Source organism: Trichomycterus rosablanca, chromosome 15 (genome assembly GCF_030014385.1).
Source record: "Trichomycterus rosablanca isolate fTriRos1 chromosome 15, fTriRos1.hap1, whole genome shotgun sequence".
NCBI classification, from domain to species: Eukaryota; Metazoa; Chordata; class Actinopteri; order Siluriformes; family Trichomycteridae; genus Trichomycterus; species Trichomycterus rosablanca.
The window spans coordinates 15,867,570-15,889,594 of record NC_086002.1 but is presented as its reverse complement, the minus strand read 5'-3'; the positions used below and the strand labels follow the sequence as shown (position 1 = coordinate 15,889,594).

Sequence of the window (22,025 nt, the reverse complement as noted above, 5' to 3'; positions counted from 1 at the left end):
TTAAAAAAGTTACTTCTAATTCACATTTATGTTTTGTTATATGATTATAATTATATAATAATAGTTAACCATTTTACTGTCGTTACACAGTCTATATCTACGTATGTATGATATATATATAAATATATATATATATATACTTTTACACTCCAATTTCTAATATTTCAATATAATTTCTATATATTATGCTTAAACAAATGCTTAACTATTGGTTTTGATAATTCACTAACATTAATTCAGCATTAACTCAGTTAATTAACTCTGATAAGGTTCGTTTGTTTTTCATCTTTTAAAACACTTAAAATGCTGAAAATATACACCCACGTTAGTGGCTAGACATGACTAGATTATCTATAAATTATGTATAATTTTACAAATATATAAAATAGATAAGTAATGACGTTAGGGATGGGACATTGCTTCTAGCCCTACTAAACTATAAATGATAATTGATTCAGAAATTACCATAGTTGCCACAGATGGCGCACTAATGTTGAGCTATGTCGCTTGAGATCAAGCCATACATGTCCTAAATGGTTTAGCATGCAACTGCATTAGCACCTCGCCCCATCAATATAATCTCAAAAAAATTTAGTGCACCTTAAAGTGATAGTGAATGTAATACCACTACTAACAAATGGCATCCTCACATTTTAAAAGTAGTCATTTTAATTAATATATGTTTTGTGCCATTTCATAAAAACATTGTTTATATTAAGCATATATCCCTACTATATGTTCAGAGTGCTGCTGGACTTACTTTTACATTTTTGGTTTATGTACATTACACACCACTGATCACTGATCAGTTAATAGCTACAGTAATGTTGGATGCAAAGGGCTGATGTCAAACTCTTAAGGAAAAGGGATTTCTCAGAGGATGGTTACTGAGTAGAAACTACCAGAATGATATGAAGTATTCTGCTGTTCCAAATGTTGTTTGCACCCCTTAAAACCCCAAAGATTTTTATGACTCATGGTTTAATGGGTTTGTGAAATTATCATTCTGTTGTAGAGCTCCACAGAGAACAATTACTGACTTTCAGTAAGAACAAACTGGAGGTTACAGTGCTTGATAATATTCAGTTTTTGAAAATATCAACTTTTTGGTCTCACTTGCTTCAACTTTGGGTTGATAAACATGCAAATAGCTTTACTACATGTAAGCATACATTTGTTGTCATTGAGTCTAAACAAAAGGTTCTATCTGAACGGTTCCTGGTTTGTTCCTCTGAAACAGACCTCAGTATAGCTGTACTCAGTAAGCTCAACATAAGGACATTTTTAGCTGGTGGGTGTTTAAATTAGGACTAATCTAAGCGATTGATTATGTGAATTACTAACTAGGTCAACGGATAATGATCCAGGCTAAGACAGTGATTTTTACCTGGCTTTGCTTATGCAGGACCTATATCTGTTTAAAATCATTATGACACAAACGCAGTTTTATTTTGTATTTTTAATCTTCCATTTTATTAAATATAAGAAAAACGTAACATAATTGACGTAAAATGTCAAGAAAATTTTTTTTGTTGGTGTAAAGGCTGTTTTAGAGATCTAATAACTCTATAATAGGTGTAATAGATGTGTTGGTTTTTATTTGGGGTTTAAATGGGGACACCCACCCGTAAATGGCGTCTTTGTCGCGTTTAAGCGCGTCGTTAACAGCGGGACTCACAGCGGGAACCGCCAGTGGAGGATAGTGGTGGTGCGGGTGATGCAGTGCGGGGCCTACGGGACCGAACCCCGCCGAAGCCGCTAAACCGAGCCCGTCCTGGCCGTAGTGTACCAGATCCTCGTACTGGCACACACACACACACACACACACACACACACACACACACAGACACGCAAAACAGATATTCAGCCATTACAAAATCTTTATGGAAAGTAAAATCTGAAACCAGCAATAAACACACAAAAAAGCCCTACACTGCTTTTAATTAAACTGTATTTTAAGTGTGCATACACACACATTTAAAATGACAATAATTACAATTAGTAATAAGTAAAAAAGATACAAATAATTTACCCAATATATCACGTAATCGAAAAAATTTTTTTACCTACATATATAAAACTTATATATAACTATATCTAAACTATATATATATATATATATATATATATATATATATATATATATATATATATATATATATATAGTTTTATTTGGTCATTTTTGGACATTTTACTGTTCACATTAATATGTGTATATATGTAAGTATATGTAAGTAAAAATATACTGGGCAGTTATTTCATGTATTTCATATAAAAAATAAAGTTTTACCTTGTCCTGTTCACCCAAAAAATCACTGAATACATTACTTATACATTAATTATACATTTTGTGTATTCCAGTTATACATTGTAAATGACACAGCCTATCATCGTGAAATTTTCGTAAAATTATTAATAAATTGAATAATTCATTTTCAAACTTATATTATCCAATAATAACATGCAGTTTGGGCCTAAACAAAAACAAACATACAACATACAGTTAACTTATTTTATTCATTTTAGACGAATATTAGAAAAACTATTGTCAGCTTTTTAAAAAGCTTTCACACATTTAAAAGCTGACAGACAAATCAGAGTGAATGTCTATTTGCAAATTTCTGACAATAGATAACTAGAATAATTGCAGTAACACCAAGTAAAAGAATCATTTGTCAGTCCAAGACTTCTATTTTTATCATTAAAGTTATTATTATTATTATCATTTTCTGTTGTTATACTACTACTACTAAAATTATTTTTATTATTAATAATAATAATATTATAATTTTTATTATTATCTTACAATAAGCAACCGTCGTGGATACAAATATTAAGAAACTTTCATGCGACGTTGCGCTAAATAAAGTTTGTGTTTTAAATAAAAACATAATATATAATAACTACTTTGTGTTTTAATGCTAAAGATGCTTCTAAAATTACAAACAAATTTAATTCAAATATATTAACCAAAAGATACTGAGGTTAATTTACAGGCAATGTAAAATATAACTTGTCTACATTTTTAAATAAATGTCTTGCTTTAATTTATGCAAATATGACATGTTTGGCACATTCAAATAAGTTATGTAAAGCAGCCACGTCCGAAGTTTCTGCTACACATTTTATGCAAAAGAGTTTTTTATATATATATATATATATATATATATATATATATATTTTGGGGATAAGTTTGAATATATTTGCTTATTAATTTAGATTTTGTTCCTAAACAGTACGAATAATTTGGAAACTCTAGTAAAAGCTGTCTGATTAAGGTTTGTGTTTCATTTACTTATTAGGAACATTTGTGTTATTAATTGTTTTAAACTAAGCTTTGTTGGTTAAGCAGACATTGGCAGTAGAGGCCCTGAATGACAAATTTACTTGCAGAACTTGTAACATCAGCTGAAATAGAAACAAACAAGTTTCCAGTGTGGCCCCCAGTTACCTGATGTCCCAGTGATTCTATTTTAGTCAAAAAACAAAACTTATCTGGGTTCAATATTTCATTCAAATTAACAGAGAGGTCAATTGCTTTTCTAAGTAAACAAAAATAAGCTTTTTAGCGAATGTTTTTCTGTTTACGCACCCGTTGCGCCATGAGGAGCTTTCCGCGGCACCGACTCCTCGTTCACACCGTGTCCGGTTTTGGGTGAGCCGAGGGCGGCTTGGCGAAAACCAGAAGCTGCTGGTGCTTACACTGCATCAGGGATCCTAGCTCCCGCACAGAGATCACGCACTGCTCAAATACCGCAAGGTTGTAAATCCATAATGAAACTCTTGTTAGGATGACAGCAAATGAAATGCCAAAGCGGTGCCCCTTTAATCGGCAGCAACAATCCAGCAATCGATCATTAAGATGCTTATTGATGAATAAGTTTGTTTGCGTGCTTATTCTGCTCCAGCTGTTTTAGAATAAAACCCACATGTAGTCCATGGAAAGTGGCGTATTCTTAATTCAGGATTCGAGCTGGTGAGTTTACAGGAGAGAGCGTTGGGCAGGAGGGGGGTGTTCTTAAAGTTGCAGTACGTAACTTCATTATGTACAAGAATAGCAGCAAGTCGGTAAAAACATGGTGTTGTTCTGATGTATGTCACTTTTAAAACCCAGATTTTTTAAAACCTGATAGTAGTCAGACCTGCTAGGTCGAATTTAGCGCACATTGTTTATATTTCTAAATTATTTCTGGAATGAGTGTTAAATTACCACTTACATTGCTTTCACGAATTTAAGGTCTTTTTTAAAATATGACAGAATGCTGGGTCGAAAATATAAAATAGAGATTTAACATAGTGTTATAGTCAACTTTTTCTAGTGATCATGACTACAGCTGGTGACTTCTCTGTACCCACACAAATAGGGCTAGTTTGACAAATCCGCACCAATTATACTGAGTCATAAGCATTACAATGAAAAAGACCAAGGAGCTATGTTAAGATCTCTGAAAAGCAAACCACAGGTTTGTCACTTAAAGCTATATTATGTCTAAGCAAACTTAGATCCCAATATCTTCTGTATAGACAACTGTCTGTAAGCAGGATACAGGTACGTTGTTGGCTAGAAATAATACCAAAACTGTCCTTTTACACAGGAAATATAATTAGATAAAATACAAAAACAATGCATAAAACAGGTCTGCCATGAATTAGAAGCTGGTGAAACACTAGTGTCATTGTAAAACACTAGTGTCATGAGCTTTACTTAGAATAGAATAAAAGAATAGAATGCCTTTATTTGTCATATATACATAGGTGTACAGTACATCGAAATTCTTTCTTAGCATATCCCAGCCTGTTTGGAAGCTGGGGTCAGAGCGCAGGGTCAGCTATTGTATGGTGCCTCTGGAGCAGAGAGGGTTAAGGGCCTTGTTCAAGGGCCCAACAGTGGCTGCATGGCAGAGCTGGGATTCAAACAATCTTTTAGTTGATAGCCCAAAGCTCAACCCACTTGGCTACCACTGTCCCATATCATAATAGGCATAGAGGCTGCCATGCGAAAAAGAAGCCCATGCTCCAGAATCAACACATTTAGGCTCGACAAAAGCTTGTTGCTGATGTGTGGTGTTTAAACTCAAAAATATTGTACCTATTGCCAAGCATGGTGATGATAGTATTACACTTTGGGGTCTTTTGCTACCAGTGGAAGTGGCAGCTTGCAAAAAGTGGGTGGAGTATTAAAGTTAAAAGTCACAAAGCAGTTTTAAACCAGAAGCCAGTTGTATTAGCCAATTATGTCTATATGTAGATTGCACCACTGGGGATTTGAACCTTGGATCCCAGTACTAGTGGGTGTGTGTAGTTTACTGCTGCACCACCTGAGTCCCGGATTTTGTCACTTACGTGTTCTGATTATTGAATCAAAGAACTGCAATTGCAAAAATAAAAGACTGCCATGGCATTCCTGTCCTCTTGAACTGAGCTAAACTTTTTTTTTACCTCAAGTATCTATAACCAGCTAAGTAAACGTGCCATTTTCCATTTTTTCCATTCCAAAGTGTCCCTTAACATATTTTATTAGTGGCCTAGTTGTTTTAGGGTTTGAGAGCTGATCTATCGTAATGCTATAAAAGCAGCCCTGGATGTGATGTCAGCAATGTTACTTGCTAACATTACACATGTATTCCAAGAGATGAGATCTGCATCTGCAGAGCATGATATTACATTTCATTTTTAACATCTTTTTTTTAATCAAATGATTTATCCTGGTCAGGGTCGTGATCAGTCTGGTTCCACAATGAAACACTGGGCGCAGAGCATGAATACCCTGAACAGCCAATCCTTTGCAGGGCTTCAACAATTATACCCCCTCCTCCCAGACATAGCCAATCATGTTTCTATGCAGCACCCACTTTATCGGCTCTGTCTCCATGATGCCCATGATGAAACATTGTTTCAGTTGTTAGCTTGGTATAGAACCATGGCTGGATTACTGACCGGGCCAGTGGGGCCAGCGCCCAGGGGCCCTTGAGGTCAGGGGGCCCCGGGGGGGGGGCCCTGGCCCAAAACATTTTGCGATGCCTATCAACATTTATGATACAATATATTTTTATTTCCGAGGGCCCTCCATTTTAAGGATCCTCTGACTAATAGGGACTTTGACCCCAGGGCCTCTTGGGGGCCCTAGCCATGCTTTTGGGGCCCCTAGCCATGCTTTTGGGCCCTAGCCATGCTTTTGGGCCCCTTATGAAAATGGATGAGGCGTTGTGGCACTGCTCTGACTTCGACTTCTGGCTATTAAGGGTCCTAGGAAAGAGGGGGGCATATTTTTAGAGGGCCCTGGTTATGAGAGCCCCTACCAGGGGGCCCTAGAGAAGAGCAGGGCATACCATTAGAGGGCCCTTGATCACAAGGGCCCCTGCTATGGGGCCCTTGACTTCCATAGAAGTCGTTTACCATGGCTCCTTGACTTTCTAGGGACCTACAAATTGCCAGGCAAGCTACCATATTTCATAACAGACGTTTTGTTGCAAATATGCGATTCAGGCCCTTACTTAATGTTTCTGAATTTGTATTGTTTCAAAATTATTATGTTCAATTTCTCTTAAGCGCAGAGACACAAATTAATTTTGCAATTTTGCAATTATTTAAATTTAAGACAAGCAATTTCAAGCAGTTTGAATGCATACACACACTTAACTGAGCTATTTGATGTTCTTTTCATGCCTGACAATATGTCCAACAGTGAGCTCACTTTAAAGGCTAACTCACTCGCTGCAGCATATCCTTCAGATCTGAACATGAGCCTGGCAGATGACTTGATACAATACAAATCATTCATAACAGAAAAAAAAAATGTCTTAGTAAAATGCGCAAAACCATGATAAATTTGAATTTACAGTCAACCTTTCCAAATGTCTACATAGCACTTAGACTTTTTTTGACTGTGCCTATCACAAATTGTGAAGGGGAGCGTTCATTCTCCAAACTGGCTCGTATTAAGAGTGAACTCAGGATTAGGATGCGCCAACTCCCAGGGGCCCAGACTATCCTTAATCCGTCCTTGTATAGAACTATCATTCCTCCTCAAAAGTCTATGTAATCTTAGCAAAAAAACCCTGAACTGGTACCATGGTCAGTGCAGAAGCAGACCGAGTATTATCAAACATTACTGAAATTACACTGTTTGGGGACAAAATTAATTGAATGTTAAATTGTGTTTAATGCTGTATCTACACAATGAAGCTAAAAGCTGTGTGAGTTGTAGCATATACTTTATCTCAACCATTACATTCATGCAGGGACAGCTGGTGTAATTGCGGCTGATAGTCATAACTAGTTTGATGATTTAACTGTTTTTAATGAAAATCACAAGTATTCACAGAATTAATTGTGCCACTAAATTGAAGCTCAAATCCAATTAAATAATGATCCAGCATATAAGGCTAGTCCTGCTCTGATTTTAACACCTGGTATATGGTTAAGACATCGCTAAAGCAAAGTCTGGCGGAGCCACATTGTTAGCACATATGTTTTTACATATATTTACATATGTTTTTACAGTACACATTTGATTGAATAATGGCAGATGCTATTTGCACCCTGGTGTAAGCAGCAATTTATACTATTTACACTATTTTTTATATTATTTTCAGATTGTATAATATTTTCAGATTGTATTATTTACATTATACATTATCTACACCCAGGTGTAAAATAGCAATATATACTGACATGCCAAAAGTCTTGGTACAGGAACTAGTATCATGTTAGGTACCCCTTTAGCCTGGCTAAGTGCAGCAGGCATTGGTTCCACAAGTGGATGGAAATATCTGGAGGGGTGTTGACCCGTGCCATCTGGATAGCCACCCACAGGTCAGTGGTATTTGTAGGTGCAGGATCTCTGGTCCCTCTATGACATATTCCCAGTGCATGTGACACTGGATTAAGGAATGTCAAATGTCCCACCCGTCTCGTACCCACAATATTGCCTCACTCAAACGCCATTAATTTGCATCGCCTTGCCATGAGCACCAGTGGTCAGCCTTACTCACAAGATAATATCTCACAACTTATACAGATATGGGCATTTCCAAGCCGTCCCCAGATAACGCCACTTCATGATCAATTTACTGCTATCCCTTGACCTTTAGCATGTCCATGTATAGTGTTTATATATTGTTGGTAGACATGTGCAGTTGAGTTTGTTTGCTCTTTTTCTTTTTGGGGTACGAATAGCTGTACTGTGTGGGGAATGCTATGTGTACCCGGGTGCAAATAGACACTCCATTGAATAATTCATTTTTGTACATAAAAACGTGTGTTTAAATTTGTTTTCTGACTGTACCAACTGCCCTTTGATTTCTGTTATTAGTTTTTAGAAGATTTCCCAGTTTTCATAATTATAAAGTAGAGCTACATGATTTGATGATTTATTTATTTATTTTCATTAACCAAACCAGGTCAGGGTTGCAAAGGGGGCCAGTTTCACGAGTCGCAAGGCAGAAATACCCTGGACACAGCACCAAATGGCAATTTCCCCCGCAGACATATCCAATTACGTATGTGTAAACACCTGCCCGAAGTCACTACAGCAGCAGCAAAGTGGTATTGTAAAGATGAGCTTTAAGCTAGCAATCAGAAGGTTATTGGTTCGAATCCCAGCTATACCATGCAACCACTGTTGGGCCCTTGAGCAAGGCCTCAGCTCCAGCTCCAGGGATGCCATACAGTGGCTGACTTTGTCCGCTAAACCCCACTTTCAAATAGGCTAGCAAATATATAAAAATAATTTCAGTTTTTTGTACCATATACTGTACATGTATACACCAATTAGGCAAAACATTATGACCACCTCCTTGTTTCTACACACACTGTCCATTTTATCAGCTCCACTTACCATATACAAGCACTTTGTAGTTCTACAGTTACTGACTGTAGTCCATCTAGTTCTTTACATACCTTTTTAGCCCCCTTTCATGCTGTTCTTCAATGGTCAGGACCCCCACAAGACCACTACAGAGTAGGTAGTATTTGGGTGGTGGATCATTCTCAGCACTGCAGTGACACTGACATGGTGGTGGTGTGTTAGTGTGTGTTGTGCTGGTATGAGTGGATAAGACACAGCAGCGCTGATGGAGTTTTTAAACACCTCACTGTCACTGCTGGACTGAGAATAGTCCAACCAACAAAAAATATCCAGTCAACAGCACCTTGTAGGCAGCATCTTGTAATCCTTGATGAAGGTCTAGAAGATAACCAATTTAAACAGCAGCAATAGATGAGCGATTGTCTCTGACTTAACATCTACAAAGTGGACCAACTAGGTAGAAGTGTCTAATAAAGTGGACAGTGAGTGGACATGGTATTTAAAAACTCCAGCAGCGCTGCTGTGTCTGATCCACTCATACCAGCACAACACACACTAACACACCACCACCATGTCAGTGTCACTGCAGGGCTGAGAATGATCCACCACCTGAATAATACCTGCTCTGTGGTGGTCCTGTGGGGGTCCTGACCAATGAAGAACAGAGTGAAAGCAGGCTAAAAAATGCAGAGAAACAGATGGACTACAGTAAATAATTGTAGAACTACTAAGTGCTTCTATATGGTAAGTGGAGCTGATAAAATGGACAGTGTGTGTAGAAACAAGGAGGTGGTTTTAATGTTATGGCTGATCAGTGTATATGACAAATGCATTCTTTTTAATTCCATACTCCATTATAAAGCACACTATGACAATGGAAACCCAACATTTATCTTTTATAATCACAGTTGGTGTCCTCAGTTCCAAAACAATGACAAAAAACAATTTTTTTCAGAATTTGTTCTTGGCATCAAAGGTAGAGTGTATTCATACACAAAAACAATGAAGTTCATTGGGTTCATATCTTCGTCTTCGTGTGGTTTTCAATTTAATACAGAAACAGATTTGCAGATCATTGCTGTCTGTTTTCAATTACATTGTTCCATGTCAACTTTTAAAAAAATTGTGTTTGTATATAATCCATCTGTGTGAATAAATGTGTCAAAATTATTCAATCCAAATCCAGCAGATACAGAGCATGTTGAAAACTGTTTAAGTATTTATTTAATTGAAAAGGTGATCCCAATTGAGGACATTTCTTGGTGTTAAATTGTTTCTGGTCAGCAAGGTGTTTAGAAGGGTTTAGTAAGTAAAGATGTGGTATCAGGTAAGACGACACCAATAATGTTTCACATGTTGTGCTTTCTAAATATGGGCCGTCAGTGCTGGACTTTGTGCTGGAAATGTTGGAACAAAGGGAACATGATTTGAATATCTGCATTTGCCTGATCCCATTCAAAGACTGTGGAAGGTCTCTTATTTCAAATAAAGGCCACCAAATAGAATCCAACGTATGTTTTGTTATTTAGCAATTAAGAATTAATCTGATGCTTACAATATATATTTTAATTAATTAAAATGTACCTGCTTACTTTAGTCACTTGTCACAGTTATTAATTTTACAAACGTTCTATAATTTTTATTATAGTGAAAATAGCATATAGCCCAGTTGGTGTTCTGGAATACAATGCCTACTGTGTGCCCATACACATCCAAAACTTAGTGTTGATAACCATACAAGGAACGTTTTTTAATAGGAATATAAACCAATCTGATTCTAAGTGGGGGTTAAAATGAATGTATTCCCAAAAACAGGAATGATCATGCTGTTGCTGATCTATAAAAGAAATGAAATAAAATGAGTACAACTTTTCTTTTCATAAAAATTGGATATGGTAAAAAATAAAATGATTATTGAAAATGTTTATGTCTTACTCGGATTTATCTGCAACAGCCATATGATAAAAAGGATCTGGTTTAAAAAGGTTTCTGTTATTAAAATGATAGTGCTTTAAAATAAATTAAAAAAACAGTCAATGTTTACATACACTTGCAATGGACACACATGCTATGGCACTATGGTTTTATACTTTGAACAATTTGTATTTGTAATTGTCTTTTTATGAGACTGATTAAAACTGTTGTGTTTGCTTTTATGATTGACTATATTAGGTGAATTCTCAGTGCCCACATAAATAAGGGTTATTTGACTGCACCCAATAAAAAGTACACAGAACAGTAGATTAATTGTCACTTCATGCTAAGGAAAAATGTCTGGATTGTTAAAAAGAATGCAAGAACCACAGAGAAATATATCTGGCATGAATTAGAAGCTGCTGAAACTGTCCACAGTCAAGTGACACTTCAGGCATTGTCACCTGTGTTCCTGCTCCAAATGCATTCATTCCAATGTCACCAAACATTTAAGTTAAAGTGAAAGAATGTGCCTAACTGTTTTTAAAACATTGAAACTACTAACATGTGGGCAGTTTCTGTGGGTTTAACTTCAAATAAATGACAACTTAATAACTGTTCCTATATTACCTGCAGTCTGTGAATATTCAATTAAAAAACAGTCTGTCTCCATTTATCCTTGAGATACATGATAAAAGTCATTTACTCATATAAATACATACACTACCTAATACTTACACTACAACACAAATACATATAATACATACATATACAATACCTTAACACATACACATTCTACTTCAAACTTATTGTAAAATACTTAAATATATAAAAAATAATTAAATATACTGTATATATAAAAAATTATGGCATATTTACACAAAGAAATACACACTAAAGCTCTTAAAAATAATGATTCATAAGAGTCTCTTTTTTAACTAAAATGCATTTGTCAGTTTAATTTTTCACTATCCCCTGGCCAGGGTTGCAATGGATCCAGTTTCACCTGAAAACACAAACATGCACTTGGGGCTCAAACCCAGGTCCCCAGAATGATTGTTTCTGCTTGGAATCCACCCTATCAACATCCCTGTAACACACTTAACAAATTGTATTTTTAGAAATATATGTTTATTAAATGTTTTTGTTAGAAAGAGATTATACTAAAAGTAGGAATGATTGTCTTAAAAATTGTACCCTTTTGATAGATAAATTAACGCCCCCCCCGCCCCCCCCCCCAAACCATGTAAATTAATAACAAGATAACTAACCTAATAACAAGACTATATTACAAATCGTCCATTTATTGTTTAATGCAAAACGCCACACTACACTGAAAAATCTTGGCTTATTGGGAAGAAAAAGCTGAGAAAACAAAATAACTAAAAAATCTAACTAATGCATTTTATGCCTGCTAGTGGAAAATAAGATGTTTTTTCTGTGTACCACAATAAGAACATCAAAAATATTGAGGTTTTAAAACAATAAAAAAATAATTTAAATTGGGTTCATGCCCACACTCTTCCCCCAAAAAACATAACGCACATGCTATTGGAATGAGTTTTTTTTAATACATGACCAGTGATTTCATATTGGAGGTAGGGTTACCAGGTGTTCTAGCTGTGCTATGATCAGTCTGCCTGAAGCATCTGGCATATCCTTATTTATATCCCAACATGAACCATGATAGAGGCTTTTGTATAGTGTATTTTATTCATTCACTCACTTTAATCTGGACTGGACTGTGATGGGTACTGCACCACCCTTAAAAAATAACTGATAAACGATAAATTAAAGTAACTAGTCCACTTTTTGCATATTCTGGGGAGATGTAAGGAAACCAGAGTTTATCCAGTGATGGCCTGTACCAGCCAGTCGTCAAAGGGTACACTGCATATCTTTAATGCACATAATGACTAGGTTAGGGTAATGCCATTCGCCTTCTGTATTTGTGAGCCCAGCCTGCGATTTGGCTTTACCATTACGCCTCACAAGTTCATAGGGTACCATGCAGTAGAAAAGGGGCATAAAATAACACCCTGCTATTTAAACAGATTTCTTTGTATAAAAAAATAATAGTGGTTTCCTCTTAGAGGTCGGGTTACCAGGTGTTCAGTCTGTGCCACACCCCTACTTATATCCCTTTTTTTTTACCATGACAGGCTCGTTTACTCGTTTTTATTAAGCACTTAAATCTGGACAGCGCCACCCGGTAAAACCTGACACTAGGAATAAATAATAGACTACAATACAATACAGTGCAACATACATTCACACACATTTACTTACACACCGACATCCAGGGATAAATTACAGTCACCAGTTCGTGGCAAACTCAAATGAAAATCACATCTCATCCGATGATGGTCTACAGTGCCGACCAGTGGTCAAAAGATACAACGGTTATCTAAAACAGTGTTATATTTGCTGAAATTCTTTAAGGCAGCCTAATTTAAGGCAGTACGGGTCACTTGGCGATGGAAACAACCATTAATAACAATTAATGAGAAATAGTGTAGCCAAAAATTATTCATTCACTGTGAAGTCAAGTCAATCATACCCTATTAGCAAAATGTTATTAATTCATTTTGCTGCCTCTTTATTAAGGTACAAACTGAAAAAAGGGCAAGCCGTAGCCTAGTGGTTAAGGTCTAGTGGTTAAGGCACAGGACTAGTAATCCAAAGGTTGCTGGTTCAAGCCCCACCACTGCTAGGTTGATGCTGTTGGGCCCTTGAGCAAGGCCCTTAACCCTCAGTTGTTTAGACTGTATACTGTAACTGTACTGTAAGTCGCTTTGGATAAAGGCGTCTGCTAAATGCTGGAAAAAAAAATACAGGAAATATGTACACAAAATTACACACACACACACACACACACACACACACAACTTTCAGAATAAAATGGTTTCTACAGGCAAAAGTCAGTATTTAGTGTGACCTCCTTTGGACTAAAGTTTTCCTAAATATTCTTTTGGTACATTATACCAGGCTTCTTTCAGCCCTTCTCAGAGTTCGTCTTTAGATGTAGGCTGTCTTTTATTTATCTCTCTGTTCAGGTTATTCCATACTTTATAAGCTGTTTGTATTCTCCAAATATGATTTCATTGAATTTGCAGTGTGCTTGGTATCGTTATCATGCTAAAAAATAAAACCATTTCCAATCAGGTGTTTTCCAGAAGGATGAGCATGATGTCTCAGTACTTGGTGGAATATGCTTTTGCCTTGATAACCACTAATAAGCAATTTTGGTAAATGCTAACAAACTTCTGACACCTCTCTAGTGGTCTATATTTTACTACTTATGACAAAGCTTCCAGGGTTTAAATCTGGAAACTAAGAAGGTCACTCCAGAATATTCCAGGACTAATTCCTTAACTTTACCCAAGCTTTGGTTGACTTGAAAGTGTGCTTGGGATCATTATCATAGTCATATGGTAATAGTCTAAATATTACCAAGGTACAACCCTAAATGAGAAAAAGTTGGGACATAATGAAAAATGCAAATAAAAACAACACAAAGTGTTTCTTACATTTACTTGAACTTTTATTTCATGTCAGACAGTATAAAACCAAGATATTTCATGTTTTGTCTTTATTTAATTTGTTACCCATTCCTGCATTTCAGGCCTAAAACACATTTGTAAAACAGTTGAGGTGGTAAAGCATTCACCACTTATAATGTTGCCATTCCTTCTCACAACAAAAGATGTTTTGGCACGAAGGATACCAACTGATGACATGCTTCCTGCAAACACGTTTTAAGATGTGCAAGAGTACAGGTTGTCGTTGTCAAATTTTCAGTTAAAAATTCTTCACACATTCTCTATTGGGGACAAGTCAGGACTGCAGGCAGGCCAGTCCAGTACCTGTACCCTCTTTTTCTGCAGTCATGTATTTGTAATGTGTGCAGCATGTGGTTTTGCATTGTCTTGTTGATAAATGCATGGACGTCCCTGGAAAAGATGACGTCTTGAAGGCAGCATATGTTGCTATAAGATCTCAATGTACTTTTCTGCAGTAATGCTGCCATCAGGCACTGACACAGCGCCATACCATCATAGACCCTGGACTTTGGACTTGTTGCTGATAACAGTCTGGAATACTTGGAAATTTGAAATCATGCGTGTTCAGCTTAGGCTTGCACCCTTGCCCTTTACGCACTGGAAAATTCCTCCAGATTCCATTAATTGTTTAAAGATATTATACACTGTAGATGGGGAAATATGCAAGGTCCTTAATTAAGGAACATTGTTTCTAAATATTTAAATATTTCTACATTTTCTTACACATTTGTTGACAAACTGCAAATCCTCCTCTAATGTTTGCTCTTTAAAGACTCTGCCTTTCGTGGATACTTTGCTTTTGTTCCAAATCATGATTACAATCACATGTTGATTTGTTTGAAACCATACTGTCTGCAATGAAATAAAAGTTAAAAGTAAATGTAAGAAACACTGTTAATTTAACACTGTTTATTTATTTATTTCGCATTGTCTGTACTGTCCAAAGTTTTTATGATATATGATATATATATATATACAGTGGGGGAAATAAGTATTTGATCCCCTGCTGATTTTGTAAGTTTACCCCCTTACAAAGACTTGAACAGTCTATAATTTTTATGGAAGGTTTATTTTAACAGAGAGAGACAGAATATCAACAAAAAATCCAGAAAAAAAACATTAAATAAAAGTTATAAATTAATTTGTATTTAATTAAGGGAAATAAGTATTTGATCCCCTACCAACCAGCAAGAATTCTGACCCCCACAGACCAGTTATGTGCCCATGAGGCACACAAATTAGTCCTGTCCCTGTATAAAAGACTCCTGTCACAGAATCAGTTTCTTCTGTTCAAATCTCTCGACCACCATGGGCAAGACCAAAGAGCTATCAAAGGACGTCAGGGACAAGATTGTAGACCTGCACAAGGCTGGAATGGGCTACAAAACCATCAGCAAGAAGATTGGTGAGAAAGAGACCACTGTTGGTGCGATAATTCGAAAATGGAAGAAATACAAGATCACAGTCAATCACCCTCACTCTGGAGCTCCATGCAAGATCTCACCTGGTGGGGTAAGAATGATTCTGAGAAAGGTGAGGTCAGTCCAGAATTACACGGGAGGAGCTTGTCAATGATCTCAAGGGAGCTGGGAGCACAGTCACCAAGAAAACCATTAGTAACACACTTCGCCGTAATGGATTGAGATCCTGCAGTGCCCGCAAAGTCCCTTTGCTCAAGAAGGCTCATGTACAGGCCAGTCTGAAGTTTGCCAATGAACACCTGAATGATTCAGAGAAAGCTTGGGAGAATGTGATATGGTCAGATGAGACCAAAATTGAGCTCTTTGGCATCAACTCCACTTGCCGTGTTTGGAGGCAAAGAAATGCCCGGTGGGGATGGTGTTCTTGGGGTCATATCCAGCATTTCTCTGCTCCCAGCTCCCTTGAGATCATTGACAAGCTCCTCCCGTGTAATTCTGGACTGACCTCACCTTTCTCTTTCTCACCAAGCTTCTTGCTGATGGTCTTGTAGCCCATTCCAGCCTTGTGCAGGTCTACAATCTTGTCCCTGACGTCCTTTGATAGCTCTTTGGTCTTGCCCATGGTGGTCGAGAGATTTGAACGGAAGAAACTGATTCTGTGACAGGAGTCTTTTATTCAGGGACAGGACTAATTTGTGTGCCTCATGGGCACATAACTGGTCTGTGGGGGTCAGAATTCTTGCTGGTTGGTAGGGGATTAAATACTTATTTCCCCTAATTAAATACAAATTAATTGATAACTTTTATTTAATGTTTTTTTTCTGGATTTTTTGTTGATATTCTGTCTTTCTCTGTTAAAATAAACCTTCCATAAAAATTATAGACTGTTCAAGTCTTTGTAAGGGGTAAACTTACAAAATCAGCAGGGGATCAAATACTTATTTCCCCCACTGTATATATATATATATATATATATATATATATATATATATATATATATATATATATATACAGGGGTTGGACAATGAAACTGAAACACCTGGTTTTAGACCACAATAATTTATTAGTATGGTGTAGGGCCTCCTTTTGCGACCAATACAGCGTCAATTCGTCTTGGAAATGACATATACAAGTCCTGCACAGTGGTCAGAGGGATTTTAAGCCATTCTTCTTGCAGGATAGTGGCCAGGTCACTACGTGATGCTGGTGGAGGAAAACGTTTCCTGACTCGCTTCTCCAAAACACCCCAAAGTGGCTCAATAATATTTAGATCTGGTGACTGTGCAGGCCATGGGAGATGTTCAACTTCACTTTCATGTTCATCAAACCAATCTTTCACCAGTCTTGCTGTGTGTATTGGTGCATTGTCATCCTGATACACGGCACCGCCTTCAGGATACAATGTTTGAACCATTGGATGCACATGGTCCTCCAGAATGGTTCGGTAGTCCTTGGCAGTGACGCGCCCATCTAGCACAAGTATTGGGCCAAGGGAATGCCATGATATGGCAGCCCAAACCATCACTGATCCACCCCCATGCTTCACTCTGGGCATGCAACAGTCTGGGTGGTACGCTTCTTTGGGGCTTCTCCACACCGTAACTCTCCCGGATGTGGGGAAAACAGTAAAGGTGGACTCATCAGAGAACAATACATGTTTCACATTGTCCACAGCCCAAGATTTGCGCTCCTTGCACCATTGAAACCGGCGTTTGGCATTGGCACGAGTGACCAAAGGTTTGGCTATAGCAGCCCGGCCGTGTATATTGACCCTGTGGAGCTCCCGACGGACATTTCTGGTGGAAACAGGAGAGTTGAGGTGCACATTTAATTCTGCCGTGATTTGGGCAGCCGTGGTTTTATGTTTTTTGGATACAATCCGGGTTAGCACCCGAACATCCCTTTCAGACAGCTTCCTCTTGCGTCCACAGTTAATCCTGTTGGATGTGGTTTGTCCTTCTTGGTGGTATGCTGACATTACCCTGGATACCGTGGCTCTTGATACATCACAAAGACTTGCTGTCTTGGTCACAGATGCGCCAGCAAGACGTGCACCAACAATTTGTCCTCTTTTGAACTCTGGTATGTCACCCATAATGTTGTGTGCATTGCAATATTTGGAGCAAAACTGTGCTCTTACCCTGCTAATTGAACCTTCAACCTTGTATATACAGTGCATGTTTACAGTACAATCATTTTTGTGCATATCCCAACTTGTTTGAAAGCTGGGAACAGAGTGCAGGGGCACCCTGGAGCCAAGAGGCATCACTGCTTTGCATAAGGGCCCAGCAGAGACGGAATTGAAACCCAGAAGCTTCCATTTAATAACCCACAGCACTACCCACTAGGCTGCAACTACCCCTTGCACCAGATTCAAAACTGGAACTTATTTTTGGGGAAGGAGGGTTGCAAATGTAAATGATCAAAATTGCAACTGATTGGCCATACAGTTGCATTTTTGATTTGTCACCATATAGAACTGCGTCCTAGATCTCTGCAGGTCAATTCAAATTTCTTCTGTCATATTCTAGTTGACCTTTCCTGTGCTACTTTGTCAAGAGTGACGTGTGTGATGGAGTCTGGCCATGATGTCCATAGTTGTTAAGTAATCTTCCCTATGGTTGCCTCTGATACAATCATATCCAGCCTTTATTGGTTCTTTCTGTAAGTTTTCTGATTAAACACAGAGATTTTTCTTCACTGTCCTCACGAAAGTGCTCAAACCTTTGTATTAAATGTTGGGCTTTCTCCCTTAACTAGACAAGGATGCTGCTGTGCCATAGGTTTGGAACTTGAGAACAATACTCCCAATGTGTCCCTAGGAAAGTGCTTCTAATACCCATTGCCATTTTGGTGCAATGAAATGATCTCCTCTATAAGCTTCTGTGACAGGTCCTTAGTTTTTCATGTTTGCAACACACCCTGAACACTGGAGCGGTGCTTATATAACACATTACAGAAGCAAATTGAGGGTCGGTAAATAAAATCCTAATGATTTAATTATGCTGTATCCTAACTTTAGGTCATACAGACTTGCAGGGGTTGAACTGTGACATGGCAGTATTAACAGAATACCCTGGTACTCATCATTCATTTTCTTTGTTCATTTGTTGTGTCATCCAACTGATAAAAACTTCATTTAAGCAAAATCTAGCAATGCAAAAAATAAATAAATCCCTGTTTTTGATGGTAGGAGGATTGCAACTTTAAATGATTGCAACTGAAATATTTTACGGTATAATATAATAATACATAAGTGGCATGTCACAGGTAGAAGCCAAAAGCAGATAAATGGAAATATTAACAACGGATTTCATTAAATAAAACTGCCCCTTAATGTAGATAACGCGTATGTTAAAGCAAAGAAACACCGCTGAACAGAAAATAAACAGCCAACGAGGTTGAAAAACGCTGCTTAATTGCAAATAAGATGTAATTGCGAAATACGACCACGAGATGGCAGAAGATAAAAGGTTTTAATGTTCTTACTGTAAACACCCAGGATTAACAACCCCTGCCAATGTGTGTCAACTGAATTTGGTTAACTGGTTGATTTAGCAGATAAGGGGGCTATTACTTTTTTCACATCTGACTTGGTAATTTTGCCAACTCTTTCTTGCAAAGGCGCTCTGTGAGATCTGCTCTGCGCTCTATGACTGATCTGTGAGATTGCCAGGGCATCTCCAGTGCACAGCCCTCTTTAGGTCACCACGCAAATTTTCAGTTTAAATTAGGTCTGGACTCTGACTGGGCCATTTCAAAACTTTAATCTTCTTTGGGTGAAACCATTCTTTTGTTGATGTGGAGGTATGCTTTGGGTTGTTGTCATGCTTAAAGGTGAAATCTCACATCTTCATCTTTATCTATTAGAAACAGTTCAAAATTTCTGCCCCATTAACTAAAGCCCCAGTTCCAGCCAAAGAAAAACATTAGACATATAGCATAATGCAATCACCGCCACTTAATGCAACTGAAACTGTGGGCATGGTATTCTTTTGGTGATGCGCAATGTTGTGGAATTGTGGCTAAAACATTGCACACAAGCTTTTGATGTAGTAAAATCCATTCTTCCAGAAAACAAGCTAAAACATGGACTCATCTAACCACAAAACATGTTTCCACTGACTTTCTGTCTATCTAAGATTAACTTGACAGAAAACTCAACTGCATTTCTGCACTGAACTGATGTATGACTTTTTCTTGGCTTAACAGAGTTTCAGGAAAATTTCCTGATGCAGGAGCAGACTGTGTTAATGTTTTTCCAGATTACTCCTGAGCCCATACCGCTATATTTATCAGGGTGACATGACAATTGCTCATGCAGCTCTGTCTGAGGGCTCAAAGGTAAAATACTTTTAATATATAGATATTTACATATATATATATATATATATATATATATATATATATATATATATATATATATATATATATATAAACAAAAAGATACAAGAAAGACAGAGAGAGAAAAAACACATTAAAAACATTGATTACATTATGTAGTTCAGACCTTTTACAACAATATGACATGTTTATGGCGACATCTGAGAAATAATGATGTAGAGCCTGCTTGCCTTTGGTCTGTCACTATAACAGTTTTGTGTACTTTGAATGGGTGCAGTAAACCTAACCTTATTTATATTACTATGATTCACTACAGTGTGTCCCTTTTATTGTAACCACTAACAGGAAATGTATGAAGCCATGCTATTGCATTACAAAACCTTTAATGCCACCAAATGAAATATTTAAATTGACACATATTTTTGAACCAGCTGTTGTTATCAGAAAACCCTTTAAAAAAAACAAAAAACAAACAAAAAAAAAACTCAATAAACCAGTAATGAAACACTAAATCTGGACAAAATGTTCTGGAATGTTATCTAGACAAAGTGTGTTCCAATTATTTAGTTCCAGAAAAGAAACAAAAATACATATTGAACAGGTTTAATTTTCATTTTAGCCATTTAATTTGTGGTTAAGTGCCAAAGCTGAAAGAAAATGTGCGACAGGTATTTACACTTACATTTACATTTACATTTATGGAAGGACTTCTGTAAGTCGCTCTGGATAAGATATATACTATACTATACTAACTAAAGAAGCTTGACAAAGGCAGCAGTTTGACTGTAATAATTTTTATGGAGGAGGTGCATTTAAATGTAGGTGTATTTATGGCTTAGGGGCATTTGACTGTAGAGGTATTTTTGGTTGAGGGGCATTTGACTGTGGGTGTATTTATAGTTAAATACTATGGAATGGAATCTATGGAAGTGTTTATAGTTGACATTCATTAGTTTGTAATTTGCTTATTCTCTTGAATCTTTATGTAACTCACAAAAGTAGAAAAAGAGTCTCAATGTTTTTACTGTTTGTTTATTAAGATCTTAACGTCATGTTTGACACTTTGGTAACATTCATGACAGGACAGGTAGTTACAGGTTGCACATGATTCATTAGTTCAAGTTTAATGTCAAACACTGTGACAGGCAACTGATTTCTACTTTAAACTGATAACTGCTGATAACTGTCTGGATGGTTCTTTTTTCTTTGGCAAAGAGAACTCTACATCTATTGTTTCTGAAAACAAGCTGAAATGTTTAATCATCTGACCACAGCACACTGTCTTTTGACTCATCTCAGGTTAGCTCAGGCCCAGAGAACTTGGCGGTTTCTGTATAGAATTGAAGTTTGGCCTTCTCTTGATTAATAGTTTCAGGTTGCATTTGTGATGCAGTGGCGGACTTTGCTAAGTAACAATCATTTTCTGAAGAAGTCTTGCATGGGGCTGCCCATGCCCTAGCAACTTACAGGACTTAAAGGTTCTGCTGCTAAACTCTTGCTGCCAGATATCTCAAGTCACCCACAGGAGTCTTGTGGAGTCCATGCCTCCACGGGTCTGAGTTGTTTTGGCAGCACTAGGGGGACCTACACAATATTAAGAAGGTTAAGTGGTTCTGTTCAGCATGTTATAGCTAATCATTGTACATTACAAGCAAGTTTTATACATCAACAACTCCAAAAATGCTTTGGCTGGATTACACTGTAAATTAGTTATTTACAGCAAAGCCTTCCTTTATAATTAATAGTGAACTCTGAGACGTGAGTCAAATCAAATGAATCACAACTTTCGATTCATTTAAAAGGACTTATTTTCAGGAATCGAGTCACTAGATTCAGAGCAGGCGCAGGATATTTTTTAGAGATCTCTGGTCCGAAACACCGACACGGTGTGCTGGTCTTTCGACTCTGACGTCATTACTTCCGCTACCCCCATCCCCCTCTTGCCCCCACCTCCTACCCCCTCTCTACCCCCAT

General features: G+C 37.3%; 1 protein-coding gene across 1 annotated transcript in view; it reads right to left on the bottom strand.

Annotated features, from left to right (window-relative positions):
- The window catches only part of meis1a (Meis homeobox 1 a), a 40,497-nt gene extending 36,567 nt beyond the window's left edge, over window positions 1–3,930 (bottom strand). Inside the window, exons 1-2 of the mRNA XM_063010871.1 lie at window positions 3,593–3,930; window positions 1,626–1,801 (exon numbers count right to left, since the gene is read on the bottom strand). Coding sequence (XP_062866941.1) covers window positions 1,626–1,801; window positions 3,593–3,604 — 188 coding nt within the window. The 5' untranslated portion in view covers window positions 3,605–3,930. The remainder of the gene's footprint in view (window positions 1–1,625; window positions 1,802–3,592) is intronic.
- Window positions 3,931–22,025: the final 18,095 nt, after the last annotated feature.